The sequence below is a fragment of the Callionymus lyra genome, chromosome 16 (assembly GCF_982586985.1).
Source record: "Callionymus lyra chromosome 16, fCalLyr1.hap1.1, whole genome shotgun sequence".
NCBI classification, from domain to species: Eukaryota; Metazoa; Chordata; class Actinopteri; order Syngnathiformes; family Callionymidae; genus Callionymus; species Callionymus lyra.
Genome location: NC_141833.1, coordinates 2,674,197 through 2,701,368, shown reverse-complemented (window position 1 = coordinate 2,701,368; position 27,172 = coordinate 2,674,197). Strand labels below are relative to the sequence as shown.

Sequence of the window (27,172 nt, the reverse complement as noted above, 5' to 3'; positions counted from 1 at the left end):
AACAAATGCTATTTAGCAACATCGACTGCTCACCATTCATGTCATTCCAACGGCATTGCTATAAATCTCGTTATTTAGGTTATTCTGAAATTGTCAGGTAATAGGGTAAATGTTCTTTGCTATATTGTTTTAGGATAGAAAAAAGTGCATTACATTATTTAATTCATATTTATAACACCAAAGCTTCAGATGTTTCATAAGTTTATGCTGCTTTTAAATCTATTTTCTAATGAATTTTTTACATGTGCTAATTTGACTCTTTTTTTTTCTCTCCCTTTTTGTTTTCTCTCATATAGAACCTCTAGAAATGATGACCATGGAGTAGCAGGCATCAGGTCTGTAGCTAGCTAATTAGCTCCCCACTGCACCACCCGCATCCCTCCATCTGTGGGCCAGCCATGGCAGACCCAGGGATGTTGAGCCTATTCGGGGACGATACAGGCTTGTTCTCGGATGGATTGGATGGTTTAGGAGACTGTTATCCTCAGCAGCCTGCACCGAATCAGTCAAACTCCCTCGCCCAGCAGACAAGTGCTACACTCAACCATGAACATCAGGGGAACAGAGTATACCACCAAGGTATGCTTCATGGTGCTGGACCTGGGCCAGCCCAGCCTAAATTGGGTCAAATGTATGAGCATGGTCCTTATGCAGGATATGATCAACCCGGTGCTCCTGGTGGACGGATGTTAACCCAAAATGGTCCAAGCCAGGGCCCACCGGTTGTTAACAATTCTATGAATGGTATGGCCACTCACTACCATAATAACCCAGCTAACTCGAGCAGTACCCACCATGGTTACACGGGTGACACTGGTGGAGGTGGTAGTAGTGTTTGGGGGCAGCAGCAGCAAAGGTCAGCTTACCCGCCAGCTCCAACCCAAACTAGTGGTGCTCCCAACCAGATGGGCGCCTACCAGATGTCTCAAGGAAACTACAGCGGAATGCAAGGAACACCTTCATCCAATGCAGCACACAGAAACCAACACTACCCTCCACAAAACATGACCCACCCCCCTGCTCAGGATCCATCTCATTATATGGGACATGTTGGAATGGGCCCTGGACAGATTAGACATCCACAGCCTCAAACCCAGGGCTACCCTAATATGGGCCACACACCTAGATACCCACACTCCCCTTCGCGGCAGCCCCCTCATCCTCTTCCACACCAACAGGGTATAACCGGTTTTGCAGCTGCGCAGTACCCTGGATATCAGGCCCAATATGGAGCAATGGGTTCAGGAATTGGACCGAATTCCAACACTACTGTTGCTGCTAGCACCAGCCCATCTATGGGATCAGGGCAGTTAAACCAGAGGTTTAATCAAACATCTGGTCCAGCTCCAGGGCAAAGATACCCCCCAGGACCACCGCATCAACCCCATTCAACGGCATTGCACCAACAACCAGCTGGGCAACAAGGACAGCCAATGCATTCCCTTGGTCACCCTCAGAATTTGCCCCCGTCCCAGAATCCACCACAAACTCACCTTGTTCCCCCAGCTCAGGGATCCTACCCCTCTACCCCTTCTCTGTCCCCTATGCGAGTTTTGGGAACCCCAACCCCTCCCCCACAACAGGTCCATCCCCCAAGCGCTGGACTAGCTAGTCCCACAGATGGGGCTGGATATGCACCTAATGCTATTGTCCACCCTCAGAGACCCCCTCAAGCCCCTCTGTCAGCCCCACACCAGCAACACAACATGCCCCCAAATGGTGGGCAAATGTATGTAGGCATGGGCCCACAGCGTGCCCAACAAATGGGGCTTAACAGGCCACCTTTCCCACCACAGCAAGGTAAGCACCTTACTTATACTGACGTTCATTTCTCAATTATTCAGTTGTATTTCCATATATTGGGTCAGAAATTCCATTACAGTAACAAGTTGGGTTAGGGTTGGCAACTATTAAGTGTGTAATGATGAATTTAACTCATCCAGCCAAATACTGGATGTGTAATTTTTTGGTTCAAAATACTCATCCAGGAAAGACATTTCTTGTGTTTTACTGAATTGCTACCAAAGTGTCAGTTCTTGTGAGAACGTTATTGTCTACCCTGGGAAAATTGGCTTGAATTTATAAAATGGCCATACGATCGATTGAAGAGGATTGACGCAATATACATTTTTCTATCTTCCCTACAGCATACTGTATATTGTCATATCGCCCATCACTAGAATGTTACAACACCAAAGGAAACTCCCTGTTCTCAAAGTTGTTTGCATGCAGAGACTTTCATTAAATGCATTATTTCCTTTAGGGTTGTCTTCAATGAGATGCTTGCCTGGTTATGTGATTATCTAGAAGACACACCTTTTTATTCCAACAAGTCTTTTTTTGTCCACTCTACAGGAAGGAAAAAAAAAATCAGAATTTGGAGAAACATTTAATCTTTTTATTTTGGCTAAGAGAGATATTTATATAACTTTATTTGAAATGTATTTATATACTTTGGTTTACTAGTGAACATTGAATAAACGGGCAGTAGTATTGATCAACTCTCCTCTCCTGTGTCCAGGGCCTCACGAAGCTCCAGTAAACAAAGGTGGAGAGCAGCATCTGCTTCAGAACCAGCAACAGGCGTCAAGGAATGGGCAGCCCCTACAGTCTACCACCATGGGTTTCCAGGGTCCACAGGCAGCGCTGACCCCCAACCAGAGCCTTGTCACACCCAGCCCGAATGCTAATCACGCTCTCCTGGGCCACCACCTCCAGAGCACTCCTCCGCATCCTAACCAAGGCGCTCAAGCTTGGCCTCCAGGAGCCATGGCCCCTCAACCTCTCTCGTCCCCTCCTGTCACGCCACAAAAAGTGCCTCATGTACCGGTAAGACACATTTTTAATGATAACTTCCTGTGAATACTTATTCTGCACAAGGGTGGGTTTGGAGAGTATGTGCACAGCATCTGTGTGCTCCTGACATTTGAGAACGCAGCAGTACATCAGGCATAGATTTGTGTGTGCGTATTTTTTGCAGCTGTTTGCTTCCTGAGACATGTGTGCAATACACATCCAAACTAAGGAGAGCACACACCGAGGCGCCACCAGTATAATCTCTCCTCCCCTGAGCTCCCACATCTACCCCTCCTCTTCAGAGGAAACCTCCCTTCCTGTCCTCCCCCTTCCAGTCTCCTCTCCTTCCGCTGTCACTTTGCCTGTCTCCCTGTCTGTTTGCCTTTTCCATTAGGTGTCATGGCTCTGTTGCTGTGCAGACTGATTTTTCCTAGAGGTGGTTCGACAGAGGCAGCGACACGTCAATTTGAGGGGAACTTCCTGGAAAGATCGGGGAATGGGAAGCATAAAAACTGCTGAGATGGTTGGTATCTTGAAGGAAAGTTGAGGGGAAGATGGTTGGGAAACATCTTTCCACAACCCTTTGTCTGCTGTTGCTCTCACGTGCCCCTGGCTTCCATTAGCTTATTTTGTTGCTCAAAGCCCTCATTCTCCACTGACCCATTCACTTACAATAGTAGCCTTGTGGTCACACACAGATCTAGTCCCCCTTTTCTCCTCCTTTCTTGTTGACACTCCTCACCAGCCGCCCTGCCCCCCACCCCGCTCCACCTTCAAGTCTGAGCGCCCTCGTTTCGTGGTTGACATTTCAGCTGCCACACTTAATTTATCCAGCCCTCCTGACCTACATGCCAGGTTGACTGGTGAGCCCAGTTCTTCGCCCGGGCGCACCGCATGTGCCATCCCTGCTTTTGGCTATAGGCCCCAGTTGTGCACACTGAGACGCAAAGTTGAGTGTGGTTGTGAATAAGATGGCAGATGAGCCTGAGGATAGTCTAGGCTTGCAGAGTTTTTTGGAGTGGGTTGTTTGTTGCACAGCAAGAGATCTTTCAGTTCCTCATGATGCACTTGTTAGATGGAAGCAAACACACACACACACACACGATGGTCAGTCAGTCGTGATGACTGTATGTCTGGTAGTCTAAGCCCCATCTGTTCACTAAGCATGGTTATTACACACAGACAGATACACCCAGGCACACGTGCATCTCCGTCAGAGCTCAAGGTCACAGCTCTGCCTCTGCTGTGCCACGACCTTTATTCCATATCTTACACACACACACACATTCACACACACACACAGTGTTGCGTGCAGCTCCACTTGACGTATAACATGCCTGTCTCAACCATCCCCCATCGAGTTATGCCGTCAGCAAACTGCTAGACAATCCACTCGCCGTATTTGTGTAGCTTCTAGGAAAGTACTCCTATTACAAAATGTTTGAATTTTGCAACTTTCCAGTTTGTTTAAAACCAAAGTTACTTCCGAGCTAGTTTCATTTATGGTATATTTTCAGCATTGGAAGCCAGTAGTTTTAAAGGTTAGCATATCTCAGGCTATTAATTCTTGGTATGTGCGGTTTAAATGTAGAATACTACTTTAAGAGCCATTTGTCCTTTTTTAAATCTAATTAAAAAATGTATGGAACTACAAAATATAACTTTTTTTTTTTTAAATGTTGGAAAACTCAAACCAAAGTACAATGTGCATTTTGCATGTACTTTAAAATGAATGCAATGTTCTACATTCTTGTACTCGGCTCCAAAAGCCACAAATATACACGCAACTTGTCAGAAGTTGAAATATCAATAATGGCCTATGCCATATTGATTTGTTGCTCTAGTGTGGGTCACCAACATGACTGTTACGACTGTTTTCAGTTCGAAGTGATGCTACCCCTAATGCATCAAAGCGTAGATTTAAGAGTGAGCTGTGAAACGGTATTAAAATATTAACGTTTTATTTTAAGTCGTTCTTTCACCAGGTGTGAGAATCTTTGCTTGCTCTTTCTTTTATAGACGGCACTTGATTGTAAAACTTGACTAGTAATGAAGTGATTATAAAATACACAAGTGTATAATAGGTTTTGGATTGCACTTACTTAAATGGAAACCTTTAGATATTGTCTAAGTTCTGCTGCCTTTCTTATTAAAATATTCTGCGTATTTCAACTGAACTTTGACATTTCACAGTGGAGCAAGGTTATTTTTAATATGTCACAAGTTAAGTAGAAGGGTTGTTTTTTTTTGTCTTCTGTTATGTGGTCAATGGAGACACAGTTTTGTGTAACTACATGAAGTCACGTGATTGATGAAAAACACATTGTGGTGACTATGTGACAAGGTGCCAATGGTGTCTGTCTGATAGGGGCCTTTTTGCACACCTCTCTCACCATTTGAAACTCAACCCACCTCCCGACCTCCAACCCCTGGTCGACTGTCATGATGGCCTAGCCCTGTTTCACTGCGATGCGTTCTCGTCACAATGGATCGTTTCTTATTCAATTGTGTTATTGGTAAGATTTAGAATATTTCCATCCTTGGGAAAAGTGTCATTTTCTCAGCGCAGCAGCCTACTACTGCAGCCCTGTGTGTCTGCGTGCATGAGTTTAGAATGTGTTTCCACATTGTCATTTGTGTGATTGATTATCTAGAAGCTTGGCAGGAGGACAGATTTATCTCCTGGCACTCTTTTCTCTCTCCTTCCTTGCTCTTCTTCTCCCCCTGTCGTTTTCTCCAGGCTGAGGTTGTGTGATGTGTGACCTTGCAGTAGTTTGTTGTGTGTACGTTACCCTTGTCCAGATGCACGTGGAGTTTCCCCCACCATGCCTGTACCAGCATAACTAAAATTGTGTATTATATGCACTCGGTGTGCGTACATAAACTTGCTGATGTGTGCTCGTACGCCCCTTGTTGACACATTTTAACACACTGGAGTGCCCGTCCACACACCGAGGCAACTCTCCTACTCAGAAGTGATGCACACACATATGCGCACACTCCCTCACTGTGCCTTTTTGAAGTATGGAGATAATTTATTCGTGTCATCAAGCCTGATTTCCCATCTGCTACTGGGACCCTGAGCAGCTGGAGAGAGAAAGAGGTAGAAAGAAATGGTGGGGGGCGATGGAAGAGAGGCAGAGGGAGGAGAGGCAGCTGGAAATGCTCCAAACAGCTGGTTACCAGTTTCCTGTCATGGAAGCCTTACTTGGGAATTGGGATAAGGGGCAAGAAAGACTTGGTCTGTGGTAAGAAAGTGGAGTGTTTTCAAAGATCAAGGTCTACAGGTGTGTAGTATTTCTCTGATCGTGACCAACTTATTAACCATGGTCATAGGTCATTTGATTGTTGAATGTGATTTCCCAATATTAAAACGTTATAAGGTGATTTACCTGCTCACTTGGGGCCAAACTTGATATGGACAGTATACTTTTTAGAAGCTGTAGTGACAAATATTGGCTTTATAGTGCAAAAGTGCATGATGTACACCTCAACCAATCACAGCAGAGTAGGTTTGCATTGCTGTCAAAGAAAGCGGGATGGAGAGGAAGGCTCACCTTATCATGCTAACTCATTGGTAGGTTTATAAATCATGATAGGTGTACAAAGTATCAGCAGAACGTTGTGTTGTGGCTGGTTTAACCCCAATACTAACCTAGATTCATCAGATTGTCCCCTTGGCGAAAAATGCATATATTGATGCAGTGTTTTCAGTGTAGTTGGTTCATTTTATTCCTTAATTTTAGCAGCTGATTCAAAGTTTGAAAGTTGGTTTTGTCGTGGACAAAGTTTCAGATCTTAAAAATAAACGCTTAATACATTTAATAAATGTTTTATTTTGTTTAAAACACAATTTGATATCTTTCCTTTTAAAGTGTCTTTACTTTAAATATTTGCTAATAAACTTTTGTTTTTGCAAAACTCTATGATTCTAATGCTACCTGGTCACACAAAAATTAACATCCTCTCTGTGTCCTCCAGCATTCACCCATGGACTCATCAGGCGACGCTTCAGTGATGGTTCCTGACAGGCCGACTGTAGATGCCGGCAACCCCAGCGAGCCCATCAGCAGTTCAGAGCAGCGCAGCGACCAGGAAACCAAACCAAAAAAGAAGAAAAAGAAGAAGGCAGCAGCCACCGACGGTGAAGGCGTGGAAAAGGGCACAGCGATAAAGGGAGGAACACAGGAAGAGGACAAATATGAGTTTCCTGAAACGGGAAGTGAAGTCGGCGAGCAGTCCATGGGCACAGGAAGTAAGGAAGGAAGTTCGCCGCCATCGGAGGAGAAGAAGAAGCGCAAAAAGAAACCAAAGGAGAAGGCAGAGGGCAAGGACCCCAAAGAGCCCAAGGCCCCGAAGGCACCCAAGACCCCCAAAACCCCCAAGACTCCCAAAGAGCCCAAGGAAAAGAAAGTCAAGATTTCTACACCCAAGACAAAGACTCCTAAGAAGACCAGGTGAGAGTCCATATTGAATGATCTGTTCGAAAAGCTGAGTTTGGTGGCACTTGAAATTCACATTGTTCACCTGGCCACCTTTCAGCTAAATGATAGATAGATAGATAGATAGATAGATAGATAGATAGATGTAGCTGGGTTGAATGTTTACATCTGTTATTAATGCTAGTGGTGGTTCCCTTAATTTAAAGTAGTCGGCACTCTCCTGTCACCTGGCCCCAGTGAGGGCAAAGATATTTGTGCTGGAGTCGATTTCATTGTACAGGGGAGAAACTTGATCTAACAGGAATTTATTGAGGGCAACTCCCACCTCTCTCTCTCTCTTCCCCATTTTTTTTTCTTCTCCCTCTTCCCCATCGTTTGCTTTCTCGGCCCCTTTTTATCCCAAGGAAGAGGGTGGGCTGATGCAGAGGTCAGCACTGGGGGAGGTGTGTTTGTGAGCATGCAGCAGCCACTGCAAGAGCAACTGGATTGGGGACCAGGGGTAGGGGGGGGTTCTGTGGGTGTTTTCTTTTGCATTATGGGGGAGGGGTTACTCTTTGTGTCATTGTGTTGTCTAATGATAATGAAGGCTGTGTTGACCACTCTGTCGACAGGACAGTGTGAAGGCAGGGGAAATGTGGGGGTGGTGTGGAGTCCTGGCCATATGTATGCGTGTGTGTTAGTAAACTGGCTCTTATCTGTTGTCGGAGCTCCTCCATCTTGAGTGGCGCCCTGTTGCTCGCAGGTTAATTTAGCATAATAATGGCTGCTGGCTATTCATGGCTACTCTAAAATGGTGGTCCTCAGCAGTCACTACTTTGTAACATTTTGTCTTTCGAATAATTTACATCTTTCCAGGGACAAGTAATGCCATTTTCATCTCTGTTTGGATACATACGTTTTTGTTCAGTGGAGTGTAGCTTCTGATGTCAAATTTTGGCAAAAGACTAAAAACTTGTATCATGTCAGCTACTGTTTAATTTGGATATGTTAACTTCAAAGTGAAGAAACAGAAACGTTAAGTGAGATGATTTGCTGTTGTGCAATTGATTTTTTTTCTGAATGAGAAATTACAATTTTTTATATCTTAAGCATTGACACGCACGATGTTTGGGGTTGAGTTGTGTTGATTCAAGCTGTTTTTGGATCAGGATAAACTTCTGTAAAACAATGCCTTATTTATGGAGTTAAAGTTTAGTGCTTGAACCAACCTGTTGCCTTGTTGTGTCCACATTATAAAGACTTGTTTCATTGCTTTGATTGTTTTACCAAAGTTAATTTTGGGCAACACATTTTCATCTGACTTGTATATCAGTAAATTAAGACGACTGAAATGGACTGTTTGAATCTAGGGAAAATGTCCTATACTTCAAACTAATCACCATTTCTATAATACATTAGTATCAGTATAAATTACTGTATTACTGTATGAAAACGATATCATTGACCTTCTTATTCAGCACTATTTCAGCAAACGCATTTTTCTGCAGAGGAACACTCCTTTTTCCTCAAGTTTTATAGGTGCAACAACTCTACTCTGCTCTCTAGGAACTGAGGTTAGCGACTTATTTGCAGTTAAAATTCTGTTATCGTCAGTGCAAACCTGGACTGACCATTTCATCACCGCTGTCACCGAGTTCTGGACGTGTCGGCACACAGTCATAGCTGCGACGGAGGGATCTGGGTGGTTAACTTGCCCCGTCAGTCCTTCTCTCCTTTGACCTTGCTGTCGCTCTTCCTCCTCGCTGCTGCTTTCTCTCTTAGGAAGCATCGCTATAAATAACCTGGCTCAGCTGCCACGCCCTTCTGCCGGGGTGTGTGTGCGCCTGTGAGGTCGATTTTGTTTGCTGCACACACACCAAAGTCGGACGTGTACTCAAACACCTTTTTGTGTGTGTGTGTGTGTGTGTGTGTGTGTGTGTGTACACACTCGCACGCGCGTCTGAATGAGTGAATGTGAGCACATGATGCCCCCTGGACACAGCTGGTGTTTTTTTTTTTTTGTATGTGTTTTGTTCTTGTGGCGAGTGGGTGTTCAGTAGTATGACTCATCATGGCAGCAGGTGTCCCATACGCTGTGGCCACACATTTCTTCCTCCTCTGCTTCCTGTCTATTGCCCTTTCTAAAAAGAGCAACACACCGCTCTACAGCTGGCCAACATGTGTGAATGCCAGGCCCGTGGCTACACAACAGTGCAAATGACGCCCGAAGAAGCCAGCTGAGTGCTCTGTGCACCTGGACCATCAAGTCAAGTCGAGGAGATGTGTTGTAAAAGTAAAGGAAAAAATGTATGTCTCGTCTGAGAAGGTAGTGAGATTATCTTTACACGTCGTCTCTGCATTTCGAAACAATAAGTTGAGTCATTCAAACAAACAATGCTTGTGCAACAAGGAAGTATGAGGGAAGGGTGGCGCAACATTTATTTTTTTTGATACAAAGTGTGTGTTGTTATGAGTGTGCTCTACTGTAGAGACTTTATTACCTTGTGTAAACAAGCCTTTTGAAGTTGAACCAATAACACTCATTTTAAATGGGTCCCCCTGCTGTGCAAAGACATTATTTTCATACATAATATTTACACAACTTTTGGTAACAACGAATGAGAAGCAGGTCTCTTGTAAGTGCGATGGTTTATAACACAATTCTGAGTTATAATATGGGACATTATTCCGAAAACACTGAAGAGCCTTACTTATGATCACCTTTAGGACAGCCTTGACTCGTCTTGATCTATCGATTCTATACGGTTTCAGATAAAGTGAAAAGAAACGGATAGAGATGTATGTTATTGTGAATTAATTATTCTATTAACATTTCATAGTTAAGTTATATTTAGAGAGTGTGTGTGGACGGAGAGAAGACGAGACGAACGAAAGAAAGTCAATGGAGTGCAGAGGAAGAGAAGGGAGCCGGCAGTCAAGAAGTGTGTGTGTGTGTGTGAGTGGCCAGATGGCTCCAACGTGTGGCGACCAGCCAGAGGAACAGGTGCAGGTCACATGACCAGCCGTTACCAGGGAGATGGTGATTGCTCTTGGCGTGAGGATGAAAGGAGAAGGGCCCTAGGGACGGAGAGGGGGAGAGCAGGGAGGGAGGGACCAGTGAGGGAGGGAGGGAGGGATGGATGTGAGGGAGAGCGACACATGCACAGAGCAGGAGAAGACCTACTGTACTGCAGGAAGTGGGAGGCGAAGCAGTGATGCGTCTCACAAAGTTGGAGCAACACTAGACGCAAACAAACCAAAGTGTCAGAGCTTTTGCTTCAAATTTGCTGTTGTCTATTTAAACTAAAATACACGAGTCTCGTCGGGACACTTTTTTTGCTCCAGATCCTTCAAATTTACTTTCTTATTTTTCTTTACGTATTAGTCAGCATGTCTGTGTTCCACTGCTTTATTTCTGTCCTCGGTACTCTTTGTCATCTTCTGAACTAATGTATGTAAAGCACAAATGTCTCAAAAGTTTGAATGCTTCATTTGGACCGGTCTAGTATTGTACAGAAAAACTTGACTCTAGAGCCTTTCCTTTTAGCTGCTCGCTCCAGGGGTCGCCACAGAGAATCAACCTCCTCCATCTAACCCAGTTCTCTGTATCCCCCTCTCTCTCACACCAACCAACTTCATGTCCTCTTTCACTCCATCCATACACCTTCTCTGTGACTCTAGAGCAGTCAAATATCTGTTAATAAAACCGAAATGACATTATTCCATAGTTTCCCTTGCTTTAGTTGTCATAAAGGAGCAAGACTGATCAGGATCTGTGTGGGAGACCAAGAATGTCCTATTGACTTCCTCTGTAGCTTGCATAAGCACACACACATGTAGACACAGACACACACATGCACACACACAGGACCTCTTTTTTTTCTTTTTTTTTCCAAGCCAAAGATTAGAGGAAGTGTGGGGGCCTCTCAACCCCTCCCCCACTTCTCTCTCTCTCCGTCTGTCTGCTTGTATCTCTCTATCTTGCTCCCTCTGCAGCCTTGCAGGCTTTCATCATATTAACCCCCTGTGTTCCAGAGCCTCAGGCACACTAATGATTTCTAAATGGGTAAATCAAACATGGCGGCTGCCCTGGGACTGACACGAATGCACATGAACTCTCACACACATGCACTTCAAGTCTTTGCTTTCGCGGAAACTTCAAAGTTTCTTGACTAATGTTAGAAAAAACACTTTAAAGAAGTTCCTGTCATGCTCTTTCAGTGTCAAAAAGGAGGATTCTGAGGGTGATGCTACAGCTGCTAAAAACAAGGACTCCAAGAGGAAAAGACAGTTGCCCATTGGTGAAGATGTGGAAGTGAAGTCTCCACCTCCATCGGCTCCTGAGGAGGAGGACGACGATGGCTTGCAGGTATGTAAAATGTGTTTGTCCGGAACTGAAATGGTGCTGCAGGAGTCTAATGTTTGGGCTGTAAACTGGCCTTGTTGACAGAACAAGCAGCCAGGTTTCTCTTCCAAGTTCATATGATGCCCCATCAGCAATTCTTTCTTCAAACAATGTCACTTACAACTTAAACATATAAATAATTACACTGGTCAGCTATAGCTTCCCCTTTTTTAGTTTCCTCCATGATACACACCCACGTTATGATTGTATTTAAATTTTGACACTCTAAGGTTTTAGACCAAAGTTCATGCATATTATTGGTCTTCATTTGACCTACTTGTTAATTATATACTTTTTTTAAATGTATTACTGAACCTTTTTCATGTTGTCCTCAGGTGTTGCCTTCTTTGATTGTGTTTCCATTTCCTTTAGCATCTTGAGATGATCTGCTTTAGAAATAAAAAGAATTGGACATGTTAATAATGTGCACCCACTCCCCCTCCATCTCACAGAAGCGTCGCTCCAGCCGTCAGGTGAAGAGGAAGAGGTACACCGAGGACCCCGAGTTCAGAATCTCAGACGACGATGAGAGCGGAGCGGACTCGTCAACACCAAAGTCGCCGCAGCAGCAGGTATAGGACGAGATGAAAATGAGTTCTCTCATATTTATGTTATAATTTAAATAATGACACTGCAAATACCGCAAAATTGAAAAACCATAAAGTCATGTAAAATCCATTTATATTTGTACAGAACATGCTTCTTTTTTTAGATGTTTCAATACAATTTTGTCTTTGTTTTGTCCAGGACTTTGCAGAAGCTGAAGGGCCAGTTGTAGAAAAGATCATGGGTGTTCGCAACACAAAAAAACAGGTAAGATGCAAACACAAAGTTTCATATATTACAAACATTTACACATTATTTCAAGACACGGTTATGTCATCTGATTGCCAACTCGGCAGCTGCCTCAGTAGATGACATGGCATCCATGTCTGCCTGGGTGTATTCATTTTTGCAACCAAATACAAAAGCATGTTATTGTGTGTCTGTGAAAGCTCAAAGTGTGTGTATGCTGCTTTAGAAGCCCTTGTTCTAAAGAAAGATCCTCCTGTAGCCAACACATGCACGCACAAATAGTCTGCAGCCAACTTTTCTCTGTTGCCAGCTGCCTCCACGTGCACACACGCATGCGAGAGTGCGTGTGCATTGACCTCAGGCCTGGCACCGAGCCAAAACCACAACGCTAGCTACGCCAGACGCCAAGCTAGCATTTCCTCAGGCTGTGTGTGTGATTGATGATTCATGGCATTACAGTAGTAGCAGTGTGTGTGTGTGCATGCTTTTGTGTGTCAAAGTAGTAATAGTGAATGGAAGTAGAAATCTTCACTCAAAAGAGCTCATATTTCTTCAGTTCCTTTTTGTGAATCACTTAAAACGGCTTTGTTATCATTTCCTATGATCCACTTTTATTTTGTATGGTTTCCTTCTGTTTGTGAAAAGCTAGCACCAGCACCGTCAAGGTTGTTCACAAAGATCTTATTTACCTTCTAACAGGTGGAATCAGAAGAAGAGGAAGTGGAGGTGGAGGTGGAAGAGTTCTATGTCAAGTTCAAAGGCTTGTGAGTATTATCAACCTAAACTCCCCACTGTATTCAGATAAGGTTGTCGGGTTAAGTTCTGAACTGATTTTAAACAGTTCCCTCTTAGGTATTTAATATTTATAGGTCATCAGTAAATTTGCTGTGTACTGAATGTTTTTCAATCTGGTCAATATTTAAATAAATGTATGATATGATGCTTTCATATTGATTTATACACAAACCGTTACTGTTGTAATCATACATTTATCTTATTTTTAAAATGTAACTGTCAAATATAATACTAGTTTAAGACTGACGTTTATTTACTGCTATTTATGAAAATGTTTGGAATCTTTTGAAATTGCGTGGGATTCTTTATTACAGACAGCCATCTGTTCAATAATGAGTTTTTATGCTGAATACTTTTTATTTTGTCAAATGTTCCTCTCCAAGATGCAGTAAGTCCCTCATCATAAAAATGTTCCATTTGAAGTTATTACTTTATAAAGTTTTGCCTCATCTGATGGTGGTGCTTAATCACATTTTCTAATGTAAATATTTCAATTAAAAGATATTTGTACAAACGGACACATACTGATGAGTACAATAGAGGTCCAAGATCTATTTAAGGCGCACTTAAATCAACATATTACTTTCTTTTTAATGCTATCTGTCAGGTAAGGGGTCTCACCACGGAGCATGTGCTCAGTTGCTTGCTTTCCTAGTGGTATGGCCCCATGAACTCTAAGCAGGTTTAAAATCATAGTCTCATAGTAGGGGCTCTTTAAGACATGCTTGTCTCGCATTTTAAGCCAGACGGGTTAAAGTGTACACACTGCTGGTTTGTCAGGTAATTTACATATCCTATGAAACTGTCATGTTCTCTCGTTTCTTCTTGCCTCATGTCCGTTTGAGCATTCACTCTGATTTCTTTTTAGGGAAAATGCAGCTTATAACACAGATTTTTCTTTCTTTCTTCCAGTTCATACCTTCACTGTCGCTGGGCAGACCTGCAGGAGCTTGAGAAAGATAAGCGAATTCACCAAAAAATTAAAAGGTTCAAGGCCAAACAACTTCTCAACAATTTTATTACTGAGGTTAGTGTTTTCTTTCTGTTGATTTTTCCCTCATTTACATGTTACGTTTGTTGAGATGAGTCGATAGTACTTTATTAATCTCTTCCGAAGGTTCTTTTTGCTCCCTGAAAATTGGATTAATTACAAAATATTACCTGTGCTCAAAGTTGAAATTTGTTTTTGCTTTTTCTCTAGATGGACGATGAGCCTTTTAACCCAGACTACGTAGAGGTGGATCGTGTCCTGGACATTTCTGAAAGCCTAGATGAAACCGGAGAGGTGCTTTGATCTTCTCTTGTCAAGTTTAGCTGTGTTTGAGTCTCTTCCTGACTTCATCTTTCCACAGTCACTGACTCTTATGATCTCTGTTTTCCATTACGTCTGTGCAGATGGTGACCTTGTATTTGGTGAAGTGGTGCAGTCTGCCTTACGAAGACTCCACCTGGGAACTCAAGGCGGACATTGACCAGTCCAAGATCGATGAATACGAGCGCATCGCAGCACGCACAGTTAACACTACAAGAGTTGTAAGTAGGGTTAGTCCCGACCCAAATTTTGAACGTAACAACTTGATACAGAAAAGATGATGGAACATTAATTTAAATTATGAATCTAATGATAATCAGCAAAGTACAGTTCGATAAAGCCTCGTAACGTGTAACCACAGGGGGTCGTCTGTCCCCCAGCCACCCCGGCGTGCACATGTGTTTATGTTTGTGTGCATTGGACTGCTGCCGGCTCCTTCCTTCAACAGATTTACAGCCCCCTTAACTACACTCCACAGGGCCACGTTCTTGTGGTCTTTGCACGCACACACGCCCTGCTCTTGTGGCCAGGCCAAACCGCTAACAGTGTGTTTAATGCTGAACAGAAGCAGTTCACTGACTGTGGTCTTCCCATCACTTCCCTTGCTCATCTTTTAAGATCCTATACATGCTGTATTGTAACGCACAGAATGATTTTTAGTTAAAAAACTTTATATTTAAGGTAGTATTAACTGTTAAAGACCTGAAGGCTGATAAAATACACTTTATATATCAATCAAGTGTTTGCTCTTCTTTGTGCAGGAACGCCCCCCTGCAGATGACTGGAAAAAGCAGGAAGGCTCCAGAGATTACAGGAACAGCAATGAACTCAGGGAATACCAGCTTGAAGGCCTTAACTGGCTCACATTCAACTGGTACAACTCGTAAGTTATTTTTGCTCATCTTCATTCTAAGACGTCTTAGTGTATAAATATGTTAATAATATGGACTTGCATTAATATGTTGCTCATTCTCTACAGACGTAACTGTATCTTGGCTGATGAAATGGGTCTTGGAAAGACCATCCAATCCATAACATTCCTCTATGAGATTTTTAATAAGGGCATTGAGGGGCCTTTCCTGGTCATTGCTCCGCTTTCCACCATCCCCAACTGGGAGAGGGAGTTCAGGACCTGGACCGAACTGAATGCTGTGGTCTATCATGGTAGCCAGGCCAGCCGCAAGACCATCCAGGCATATGAGATGTACTTAAGAGATGCACAGGTAACATACAAATGCTTTTTTATGGTGTGTGAAATTGGTTTGAAAACTGGTTATCACATTTTTTCTATCATTTCTATAAACGTAACCACAGACCTATAGTGTACCTCAACAAAATAAAAATAAAAACGGATGAATTCTATGTACGTACACATTTTCTAATCAAGGCTCTCCAGGCTGTTGGATTAGACCTCACCACAGAAAGATTGCACACTGAATGAGTTTATGCCTCTTTAAGAGCTAGATCGATCACCTTCAACTTAAGAGCTCCATCATATGTTTTCCATTATGAAGGCATGTGCATGATGCCCAAAATTGACTTTTCAAAACAAAATCAAGCTGTCTTCCTTCTCTTATTTCTTCTACCCGTCATGTCGGTCTTTGTTCTTTCTTAGAAATGCGTGTCAAGGGCCAGGGTGGTGTAGGCTTTTGATCCAACCAGTCAAACACATGTAGTAGAACAAATCTGGTGTCTGAGACTTCAAATAGTTGATTGTCAGTCAGGCGCTTCTTTCAGCTGACACTTTTTTCAGTAACTCATGTGTGCTTGCCTGGTGTAAACAAAAACCAGCACCATCCCAGCCCGTTGAGGACGGAGTTGGAAACCACTGTTCTAGTTGTTGTCATTTATAAAGGTTAGCCGCACCATTGTTTAAGCTTATTCATTTAAGTTAACCAGTTTTAATACAGTAACCGTCCATCTTAAAATATCCTGAATGATATTCCATAATCATTTGTTATGCTCACGTATCACTGTTTCGCTCATTATAGCTTTGTAACATGCCATTCAAGCAACAAAGTTTAAATACACCGACCTATTTTCTTTACTTCTTAGCTTTGTAAATGGGGATTTGACACCTTAAGCTGCTAACTTTTTGATGTAACTGGGACGGTGTGGAGACACGGTTGTAATTAGGACAGTCTAACCATAAGCTGTTTACAATCTTTAGGCCGTAATCCACATACAGTAAGTCTTCTATTCTACAATGCAACCAGCATCTTTATAACCTCAGCCACACCGAGTGTGAAGAAAATAAGCTGTAGTCTGTGTCCTCAGTAGCATCATGTCCCTAATCCAGGCAAAGGTAATCCTCAAGGTTATCATGGAGGGTAGTAATGTTAGTCTTCACCAGTGCCTGTTTCACATCTTGACACTATTGATGACGCAGAACAGACATTTCAGCAATAAATTTAAAAATTGATAAAATTCTCCTCCTCTCCTAGGGTAAGATAATAAAGGGAGCATATCGCTTCAATGCGGTCATCACAACATTTGAGATGATTATGGCCGACTGTCCGGAGCTGCGTAACATCCCATGGCGGTGTGTGGTGATCGACGAGGCCCATCGACTGAAAAACCGAAACTGCAAACTCCTTGAAGGACTAAAAATGATGGACATGGTGAGTCTTGATGAATGGTATCAATACTAAAATGTTACTAAAACCTCTGACTGAAAAACTTGGTTCCTTTTTCCTTGTCTAGGAGCACAAAGTTCTTTTGACAGGAACTCCTCTTCAGAACACGGTGGAGGAGCTATTCAGCTTACTTAACTTCCTAGAGCCGGAGCGATTTCCATCTGAACAGACATTTATGAACGAGTTTGGAGATCTTAAAACTGAAGAACAGGTACATTTATTTTCACTTACAAGTGTAAATCGTTTAATTGCACTTTCATTTTACAACTAAACTTGTTTCTCAGGTCCAAAACCTGCAAGCCATTCTCAAACCCATGATGTTAAGAAGACTTAAGGAGGATGTTGAGAAGAATCTGGCACCCAAGGAGGAGACCATTATTGAGGTAGGTCTGAGACCTGCTCTTCTCTCGAGGACTTTGATTGTTGATGGACCTTTGATGTGTTGCTGCTAGGTGGAGCTCACAAACATCCAGAAGAAATATTATCGTGCCATCCTGGAGAAGAACTTCTCCTTCTTATCCAAAGGCGGTTCAGGAGGAAGCACAGGAGGTGCTGGCTCTGGTGTCCCCAATCTCCTTAACACCATGATGGAACTGAGAAAGTGCTGTAACCATCCCTACCTCATTAACGGTATGTTTGGGGAAAAAACGTTTTAAAATGATCAATGACTCATTATATAGTTTCACTTTTAAAAACGTTTTTTATTGTTTACCAGGAGCCGAAGAGAAGATCATTGACGAGTTCAGGGACACCCACAACAGTGTATCTGACATGCCAGACATGCCACTTCAAGCCATGGTCCAGGCTGCTGGCAAATTGGTTCTCATTGACAAGTTGCTGCCTAAACTTAAAGCTGGTGGTCACAGAGTCCTGGTGTTCAGTCAGATGGTTCGCTGCCTTGATATCCTGGAGGACTATCTCATCCAGAAACGGTGAGATGGGCAGCAAATGAAGGACAAACTTGTCTTTTACTTGCTATTTAAAATAATCGTTTTGAGAATAATACAGTTTTCATGTGTGGCTAATTTTGTGCTTTAACGTTACCTTTAAGATTTTTTTTAACTCTATAATATTTATCTCTAGATATCCATACGAAAGAATTGATGGAAGAGTTCGTGGAAACCTGCGCCAAGCAGCCATTGACCGCTTTTCCAGGCCAGATTCTGATCGCTTTGTCTTTCTGCTGTGTACGAGAGCTGGGGGCCTTGGAATTAATTTGACGGCAGCTGATACCTGTATCATCTTCGACTCTGACTGGAACCCCCAGAATGACCTGCAGGTATATCACTTTTTAAAATTAGTAAAATTTTCTATAATATATGTAAGGAAATGGTTTAAATTGGGTTAAACTTCTTTTACCAATAGGCCCAGGCTAGATGCCATCGGATTGGCCAGTCCAAGGCTGTCAAGATCTACCGTCTGATCACTCGCAACAGTTACGAGAGGGAGATGTTCGACAAAGCAAGTCTGAAACTTGGGCTGGACAAGGCTGTCCTGCAAAGTATGAGTGGACGTGAGAACTCGAACAGTGGGGTGAGTGTTAAATCTCGTGGCATCGATTGGATGTGTAAATGCAGAGAAATTGTTGTTTTTTCTTTTTATTCTTTGGAATCCTAGTCATGTTGAGAGCAAACCAATAATATTTAAATAATGTTTGCACATTTCCTACTCTAGGTTCAACAGTTGTCCAAAAAGGAGGTTGAGGACCTGCTGAGAAAAGGAGCATATGGAGCTCTGATGGATGAAGAGGACGAGGGCTCTAAATTCTGCGAAGAAGATATTGACCAGATTCTACAAAGACGCACACACACTATAACGATAGAGTCTGAGGGCAAGGGCTCTACATTCGCCAAGGTGCGATGGCTTTATAACTGACACGTTTGGTTCAAATGAGGTAATTTGTAACGTAATTTTTCTTTGATCCTTTAGGCCAGTTTCGTTGCGGCCGGTAACCGAACAGATATTTCTCTTGAGGATCCAGACTTTTGGCAAAAATGGGCGAAGAAGGCTGAACTGGACATGGATGCCATCCATGGACGGGTACAACACACACATAATTTTATTAATCAATGTACTGGATATATTATTGACAGAAGGAAATCTCCATACCTCCTTAATTATCATTGTTTCCTTGCTCATGTGTCTGGATGTATGAGCGTAGAATAAGCTGTTTAGCTCCACTTAATGCCAGTAGGCTGCAGAGATATCAGAGAAGCACTCGCTTGTTCATTGGTGTGTCACACACCGAGCCCTCAGCACGCAGCATTTTTCTTCCCGTCAGTATATCTTAACTTAATTTCCATTATTGGAGTATTTCTCCCCACCAGATTCCCCCCACTCCATCCTTTCCTCGATGCCGTCCTGGTAAAGAGCTCTCCACTGGATCACTTAATCCAGCTCGATGAGTGAATATGCTCCACTTGGGCTGCTCCCCTGGGATTTCTGATTGTGTGATGCTTAAATGGAAATGACTGCGACTGTGATAATTGTAGCTCTAACTGCCAACTTGTTTGTGCTCCGTGATTTGATGTTAGGCTGGAAAAACCTTTAACTAATTGATCTAAATGCATTTAATGACTATAAGCCAATATTTAAAATGATAAATAAAAATCAGCTTAATTGTTTTGACCGTTAATGTTGGTTCTGACCACTTCTAGCCTCGTGTAACATCTAGATAAGAATGTTTTAACTTGCATTCTGAAGCATTTTTTGCATCTACAGAAGAGTATTTTCTCTCTATTTCAATCTTTCCCTTGCTATCTAACACTGAAACTTTAAAGGATGTTTAAGGTGAATGGTTGTTGAATAAAAAGTCCAAATGTTTAAGGCAGTGTAAAAATGAATTTTAGAAAGAAATGGTAGCAAGAGCCATTTGCTTAAAAGTTATTTTGTTGACACAATTTATTTCCCCAACGCCAATACATTTAATATGCGATGTCAATGAATCCGTAAATGTGAAGCTGCAAAACTATGCAATATCTAATCATTAAAAATGTGTGACTTACAATAATTACATTAGTTGCCTAACGATTTAAGTGTCTCTTAAATTTAATTTGGACCTCTATTGTACTCATCAGTATGTGTCTGTTTGTACAAAACTCTCTTTTTATTTAAATATTTACGTTAGAAAATTATCTTAAGCCCCGCCCACTGAAAACGCTTGTTTTTTCTGGAGATTACATTTTGTTTACCTTAACCACACCCACTCTGCTCTAGTTAAGTATCGAGTTTTGTAATGCCATGTTTTCACATTAGTTACCCTTTCACCTAAATAAATTACCATGCTTGTTGTTTTCAGTTTCTAATGTCTCATTTCTCTTCAAAAAGAGGTTCTAAACTCTACTGTTGTTGACTGTTTTTATAATGCTAACAGAATACACTCGTGATTGACACGCCGAGAGTGAGAAAGCAGACGCGCCACTACAGCAGCGTTAAAGAGGATGAGATGCTGGAGTTTTCCGAGCTTGAGAGTGATGAAGATGAGCCAAGCAAACCCTCATCCAAGCCTCGCCGGCCTCAGGATAAAACCCAAGGCTACCCACGCTCTGAATGCTTCAGGGTGGAGAAAAACCTGCTGGTCTATGGGTAAAATATTATTTTATTGTCTGAAACTAACTTGAATTGTATCTGCTTTTATCGTGGCAAATCGCCTTCATAGTTTATGAGTAACAGCATTCCAAAGATAGTCAGGATCAAGCCCTGTTCTTTTTTAAAAAGTGTCAGATTCATGGAGAGCTGACTTTTGAAGCGTCAGTTAGAGCAGATCTTGATTACTGGGTGAGGACGTCCATTTTCACGGATGACTTGGTGTGACTGAAGAACAGTGGTACCACTGAAATGTCAGCGTTGTTATTGTTACAGTCTAGTCTAGGGGCCTGAGGCTGTGGGACACAAAAACACACTGTCTGACTGGGCTGTCCTCCCTGCTCACCACTCACTTGGCTTTTCCGCTTATCTGTCTCTCACTCATTCCCCCCTCCTGCCCCACCGCCTCCCCCTCTTCCACCATTTTGCCTCTTCGAAAATCATCCTGAACGAAACTGACTCTCATGCTTGAGTGAATATTCGGAAGAGACAGCAGAGAATTGTAGTCCAGTACCAGATAGTCTGAGAGATGAGTGTCCACCCTGTCAGCCTGTAGGGTCACTTGCACTCTGGTGGTGGTGGGATGTTGGGCTGTGATCCGTGACTAACATACATGCATGCGCGCACACACACTTTTAACAAGCATGAGTTGGTAAGCCAACAGACTGTTAAGTGTTATATAGTTAGAAAGTCACTCACCGGTGTCTATAAAATTCGGACATGTCAAAAAAACAACTCCACAATGTAAGAGTTGAGTCCCAAAAGGTCAGTCAGGTTGCCCCTTGATTAGAAAGTAAACCAGGATTCCTGAAATACTTGATATTCCAGAAAAATGTTGAGCTATGTCATTGTATTAGTGTATTGTTATTCACTCATTTCACTTGTACAGTTATTTTATTGCATTCTAAAACGTTATACTTGATGTACAATGATATACAATGATTTTCAGATCAGATAGAAACTGAGGTTAACCTTGTTGTGACTCTAATTGCGTCTTTTCAATTTAGCATTGGTTTAGCATTGTTAGTTTCAGTGTGTTGTTGCTGCTGTGCCACACAAGCAGTAAATCATGCGTTTATCTGTCCAGGTGGGGCAGGTGGACTGACATTCTGGCCCATGGTCGCTTCAAGCGCCCCCTGAAGGAGGCTGATGTGGAAACCATCTGCAGAGCTCTGCTGGCTTACTGCCTGCTTCATTACCGTGGCGATGAGAACATTAAAAGCTTCATTTGGGATCTTATCACACCCAGTGAAGATGGCACAACCAAAACTCTAACCAATCACTCAGGTAACCCACAGTCTTCCCATGATGCCATTTTTAGAACCCATTAGAATAATCTGTCGAGCCCTCATTGCATTGCGCTCCACCATAATGTTAGATGAAATGGTTTTATAATACATTTAGTATTTATTGGTATATGAATACGGCAACCGATAACAGCAGCTATTCTAGAGTCCTTTAATTTTGATCTAAGGAGAGTTATTGATCACACACAACTTTTTGTAATTTAATTGATCTTATAACTGGCATGTAGGTTGTGACTGGTCAATTGTTACATCTGTGATTAATGTGATATTAGTCTGTCTGTAACAAAATAACCTAGTAAACGAAGTCGAAGCTTTTAATTAAATTCAATGCAGATGTAAATAACAATTTAATACATTTTGGTGGTGATCAAAATTATAGGCCAAGGCAAATATTTTCTCGTCTTTCTTAGTTTTTCAGGCCCAGTAAAGATGGCAAAATAACAGGATAAGAAACAATTCAAAATATTAGAAATGAATACTAGTATCATCTGGACCCAGAATCTTTTGAAGGATTTATCCGCTTGATTTTCTAACATTACTCCTCTTTTACTTTGTGTTGTGCAAGTGGGACTAGAAAGCTAGAGTAATAGTACTTGTACACCCCACAATTTTCAAATATGTCTGAGAGCTTTTCAATATGTGGATGTTATTATTCAGTAATCGCGTGAAAAGGGGACTGTTGAAATGTGAAATGAAGCCATCCTGAGATGAGACTAAGAACCGTTCTCCACAGGTCTCTCTACTCCAGTACCTCGAGGCAGAAAAGGCAAAAAGGGGAAGCCAGCTGCCCCAGCACCACAGACCCCGAGAGCTGATTGGTTGGCCAGCTGCAATCCAGACCATCTTCTCCAGGAGGACAGCTACAAGAGACACTTGAAGCACCACTGCAACAAGTACGTTTCTGCCTCAAGTGTTGAGTTGTGGGAAAACAAGATCATGTGACTCGTGGTAAATGCATTTAGCTGTGGATGTTAACTTCTGGCCCGTACATGTTGACACTAAACACATTATTAAATAAATAGTAGATGCTACTCTGAATCTTTGGTTTAGCTGCTTGTGGAACTCACACACGCACACACACGCACGTGTATGCATGCGCCTGTTGTCAGGGAGATATGCTTCTTTGCCCTCCAGATTCCATTCCAGGATTTTTTTTTACTGGGTGGAAAGTTTGTGTGTGTTCATGTGTGTGGCGATGTGCCAGGCCAGGTGCTAGGCAGGCAGACCTGTTGGAAGTGGGTGAAAGGCGCACACAAACACACCCACATTTACACACACTTGGGGGTGATTATGTGGTGCCATCTGCTAGGCTGGAGCACAGCGTTGTGTGGCTAATCAGGCCTGGCACATTGATGGATGAGCACACATAGCCTGCCAACAAACACACATACACACACAAACTTCTGATGCCATTGATATACACACGGTGACTGAGTTGCAAATGACTTCCTTTTGTGCCCCCTCCCCTCTCTGCTGCCTCTCAAAACTTTACAAGCCCTCTTTTTAAGTTCAGCCCTCTGTCCCTTCAATTCTACTCCAAATGCTCCTCTCACACACCAACTCTCTGCCCCTTCCCCGACCATTCATCAACTTTCTTTTTGATGACGAATTAAGTGAAAATGTTTGCAGTGAAGCTCACCGTCAATTTTAATATCTAGAGTTGGAACGGGAACCGACAGTCAGAAGTCGTTTGCCCTTAAAACGAGGGCAGATAGCAGGAAACCTCATTGTGTCAAAATTAACAACATTATCAAGCGACTACTTCCTAAAATATTTGAACATGAGTTGACATTTGTGTGGCCATGTTTGCATCCATAGGTTCTGTAAAAATCTACATGGCAAATTGAGGAAAAGTTTTTGAAGCACCTCTTGTAAATACTCCTTGTGAATAAGTTTCAGTGTTCAGTTAATCCTCTTGAGCAAATGCTTCTAAAGTCTTACCTGGGAATACCGTGGGGTGGAATCAGGACGATATCCACTTCCACACGGCAATGTCTTGTAATCCCTCAAGCAGATAAAGTGGCTTGAATGGCTTCCAATAATAATATTGACGCATCAGTATATGCAACAGTGGCTTGATGGCGATGTGCATAACATCCTATGTTGGGTAAGAAGTTTCATTCATAATTTTGCTACTTTTTCAGAGTTCTGCTGCGGGTGAGGATGCTCTACTACCTACGCCAGGAGGTCATTGGAGACCAAGCAGACCGTATCCTTGATGGTACAGACTCAAGGTGAGTCCATTTACACATGAAGGTATCTTTGTTTCGGCTTTTTTTTTTTTTTAACAAAGAATTGTATTGATCACATTGATGGTGTGAAATTGTGACGTCTTCCTTAACAAAAGCCTTTAGTGTTTCTGTAAAAGGCTCCCTTTGTCTGGAACTATCATAGAATCCATCTAATGTTTCTATCCAACATACATTTTTACATGGGGAGATATATGCCGCTTTACTCGCAGTCAAAACATGGTTCCAAAGAAAACTTTGTTCCGTATCAACATCTTGACCCTTCTTTCCCACTGTTAAAGTTAAATGACCAGTGTTGCATCTTGCTTCACTTTTTCTTTTTCTGTGCAACATGGAGCTTTTATTTTCATCCGTCTATCTCTTCGTTCTCTCTCTCTGCAGTGTACTTGTGTCTCAATCATCTCCCTTCCCCCCCATCACCCTTTCACCCAGATGTGAATGCATTTATAATGTGGAGCACGTGCACTTCACCATCAACTCTCCCTCCCCCTTGCTCCAAAGCTACTGTGACAGACCTGTGTATTTGCTTGTGTGTATGCACATGCCAGACTGGAGCATACGGGATGCCATAGTGCCAACATATGCCAGGGGATTTAGCACGTCAATCTTGGCACGTACGTGTGTGTTGCCAGGCCGAGCGTGCTGTGGTTTGCAGAGATAAGGGAGTGTGTCCCCAGGTCTTTCTCTTCTCCTGTCACCCCCTGTCTCTCCGTCTCCATTGTGCATTGTGCTCTATCAATCTAACTAGTTGGCAGCACTGTTTACTACCATCTTCTTTCCATAATAGATTTTTTGTTTTCTCGGTTCAACAATGCAGAGTGTATCCTGCAGCAGTAAGCAATGATTTCATATTTGCCAGAGGGGTTGTGTTGTTGACCACTAACTTTTGTCTTAAACCACAAATCCCCATAAGTTTTTTGGCTTCTGTTGATGTATTTCTATGGTTGCCAAGTTACTGTCGCTTTCAGTATAGTGTCGTGATCCAATTAAAGTTGGTCAATGAGGTTATCAGGGAGGAGATGATTGTGAGCTGGTGGTTTCTAACCGTGCACTGCTGGATTCAAGCTTTCTTTCCAAGTCATCTTGTTTAACGACTGCTAACCCAGTTCACAGTGTATAAGGTTGTTCTCCCTTTTTTTTCAACTACAACACACCCTTTATTAGGGCTGACACTGCTCATATTTAACATTAATTTAGCCTTCATTTGTTAAAGTTGATCCTTTCCACACGGATAAAACCTAGAAGATGTAATAATCTTCTAGGTTTATCTATTACAAATTTACAAATGTGTTTAGTTTGGCTCATTTCTGTATTGTCACTCAGCCATTTTAAATAATAAAAATCGTAGAACCTGTTAAAGGAAAATAAATCGGTTCAAGATCCCTTTAAAGTAACAGTTCACACAATTTACTATTTTATTCTCATCCTCATGTCGAGGGTTAGGGTTGTGATTATTTTCAGAGTACTCCGTTCCTTTTTTGATTTGTAGGCAAAGATGTATGTCGATTATAATGTAGCGACGGTTGCTCACTCCTCTTTATCTTTGTCCAAAATTACCCATTTTATAACGTCTGAATACCTCCATGCTACTTGTCTGTAAAGTCCATCTTGTATTGAAGCCTCAACAAGTGTGTCCCCATTGAAAGGCATTGCAAGTGTCGGTGGACATGCAGATTTACGCTAAAAGCCTAGGATCTTCTGCTATCAGCGCGCTTAAAATATGGAACAGTTTCTGAAAAGGCTTCAATACGAGATGGACGCTACAGTCAAGCAGTATCGGGGTATCTTTTTGTTTTTTAAGTATTACATTTTAATTTGTGTGAACTATATCCTTTTAATAAATGCTATAGATTTATTTGGACAGCAAATAAATCCACAGGTTTGTTGGTGTTGAATATGATCAATGTTATTGAAGACTTGCAGAAACCAGCATAAAGAAAAAGCCTAAAATCACCTTTGCTCATTCATTTTTGCTTCATCCTCAACTTGATATACTTTGAAGAGACTTCAATAATTTATTGGTGCCCTCTCTTCCTCAGTGAACTGGACATCTGGATTCCCCAGCCCTTCCATGCCGAAGTTCCGGCTGACTGGTGGGACGGCGAAGCAGACAAGTCCTTGCTTATTGGTGTCTTCAAGCATGGTAAATAGGCTCACACGTGCAGCTCCAAATCCTCCTATATGGCTCTTTGTGGTCCACACACAGACACCCCACCACCCTCCAGCTCAGTTTGGATCACATAGGTGCCTTTCCGCTGCTGTGGATAGTTTGACGTGCCGTCACTATGGCAACCGGTGGACGCAGCTGTCAGGCACAGTTTGCTCTGGGGAATGAGATTGATGGCTGCCTGTCATTGCCAGTGATGTGTCTGCACTGTGTCACAGGTGGTGTTGTGTGCACCTGGATGTCGGGGTGAAGGCTCTCATCCTCATTGTTGCCTGTGACCCATCTTTGGGCACTAACTTTTTTGTGTGTGTGCGCGCGCACGCTTGTATTAATTAAAGCTTTAATGATCATCATTTACACTCAATGTATACAGAACGCTAATCCGTAGTTAACCATAATCCTCATTCAAACCTTATAGTGTACACGCATACAGTCGGCTTTGTATGAAGACACACAATCGAGCACACACTGAAGAGTGATGGCCTGTAAAGGCCCTAATGATTAACATTTGGCTGTGGGCGCAAAGCTGTGTGTGACAGAGACGCTCAGGAACAATGAGTCACATCTCTCCTAATTGAACGGATTGATTGAGGGAGGGATGGAGGGGAGGAAGGAAAGAGGGGCTGTTTCTCTGACAGAGCGTAGCAGAAGTCCCTCCCTGTATGGCTTCTTGCCTTTTTTTTATCACCTCACCTGCTCCTAAT

The 27,172-nt window shown here is 42.5% G+C and overlaps 1 protein-coding gene across 1 annotated transcript in view; it reads left to right on the top strand.

Moving 5' to 3' along the window:
* The window catches only part of chd7 (chromodomain helicase DNA binding protein 7), a 51,525-nt gene that overhangs the window by 16,221 nt on the left and 8,132 nt on the right, over window positions 1-27,172 (top strand). The window contains exons 2-27 of the mRNA XM_087811609.1: window positions 297-1,800; window positions 2,522-2,829; window positions 6,778-7,253; window positions 11,439-11,586; window positions 12,075-12,194; window positions 12,370-12,435; window positions 13,117-13,181; window positions 14,125-14,239; window positions 14,414-14,497; window positions 14,608-14,745; window positions 15,286-15,407; window positions 15,504-15,747; window positions 16,969-17,145; window positions 17,228-17,371; window positions 17,445-17,543; window positions 17,613-17,790; window positions 17,876-18,092; window positions 18,244-18,439; window positions 18,526-18,693; window positions 18,835-19,014; window positions 19,090-19,200; window positions 20,534-20,745; window positions 21,833-22,032; window positions 22,786-22,945; window positions 24,197-24,286; window positions 26,341-26,444. Of these exons, the coding sequence (XP_087667735.1) occupies window positions 399-1,800; window positions 2,522-2,829; window positions 6,778-7,253; window positions 11,439-11,586; window positions 12,075-12,194; window positions 12,370-12,435; window positions 13,117-13,181; window positions 14,125-14,239; window positions 14,414-14,497; window positions 14,608-14,745; window positions 15,286-15,407; window positions 15,504-15,747; window positions 16,969-17,145; window positions 17,228-17,371; window positions 17,445-17,543; window positions 17,613-17,790; window positions 17,876-18,092; window positions 18,244-18,439; window positions 18,526-18,693; window positions 18,835-19,014; window positions 19,090-19,200; window positions 20,534-20,745; window positions 21,833-22,032; window positions 22,786-22,945; window positions 24,197-24,286; window positions 26,341-26,444 (5,524 nt within the window). The 5' untranslated portion in view covers window positions 297-398. The remainder of the gene's footprint in view (window positions 1-296; window positions 1,801-2,521; window positions 2,830-6,777; window positions 7,254-11,438; window positions 11,587-12,074; window positions 12,195-12,369; window positions 12,436-13,116; window positions 13,182-14,124; window positions 14,240-14,413; window positions 14,498-14,607; window positions 14,746-15,285; window positions 15,408-15,503; window positions 15,748-16,968; window positions 17,146-17,227; window positions 17,372-17,444; window positions 17,544-17,612; window positions 17,791-17,875; window positions 18,093-18,243; window positions 18,440-18,525; window positions 18,694-18,834; window positions 19,015-19,089; window positions 19,201-20,533; window positions 20,746-21,832; window positions 22,033-22,785; window positions 22,946-24,196; window positions 24,287-26,340; window positions 26,445-27,172) is intronic.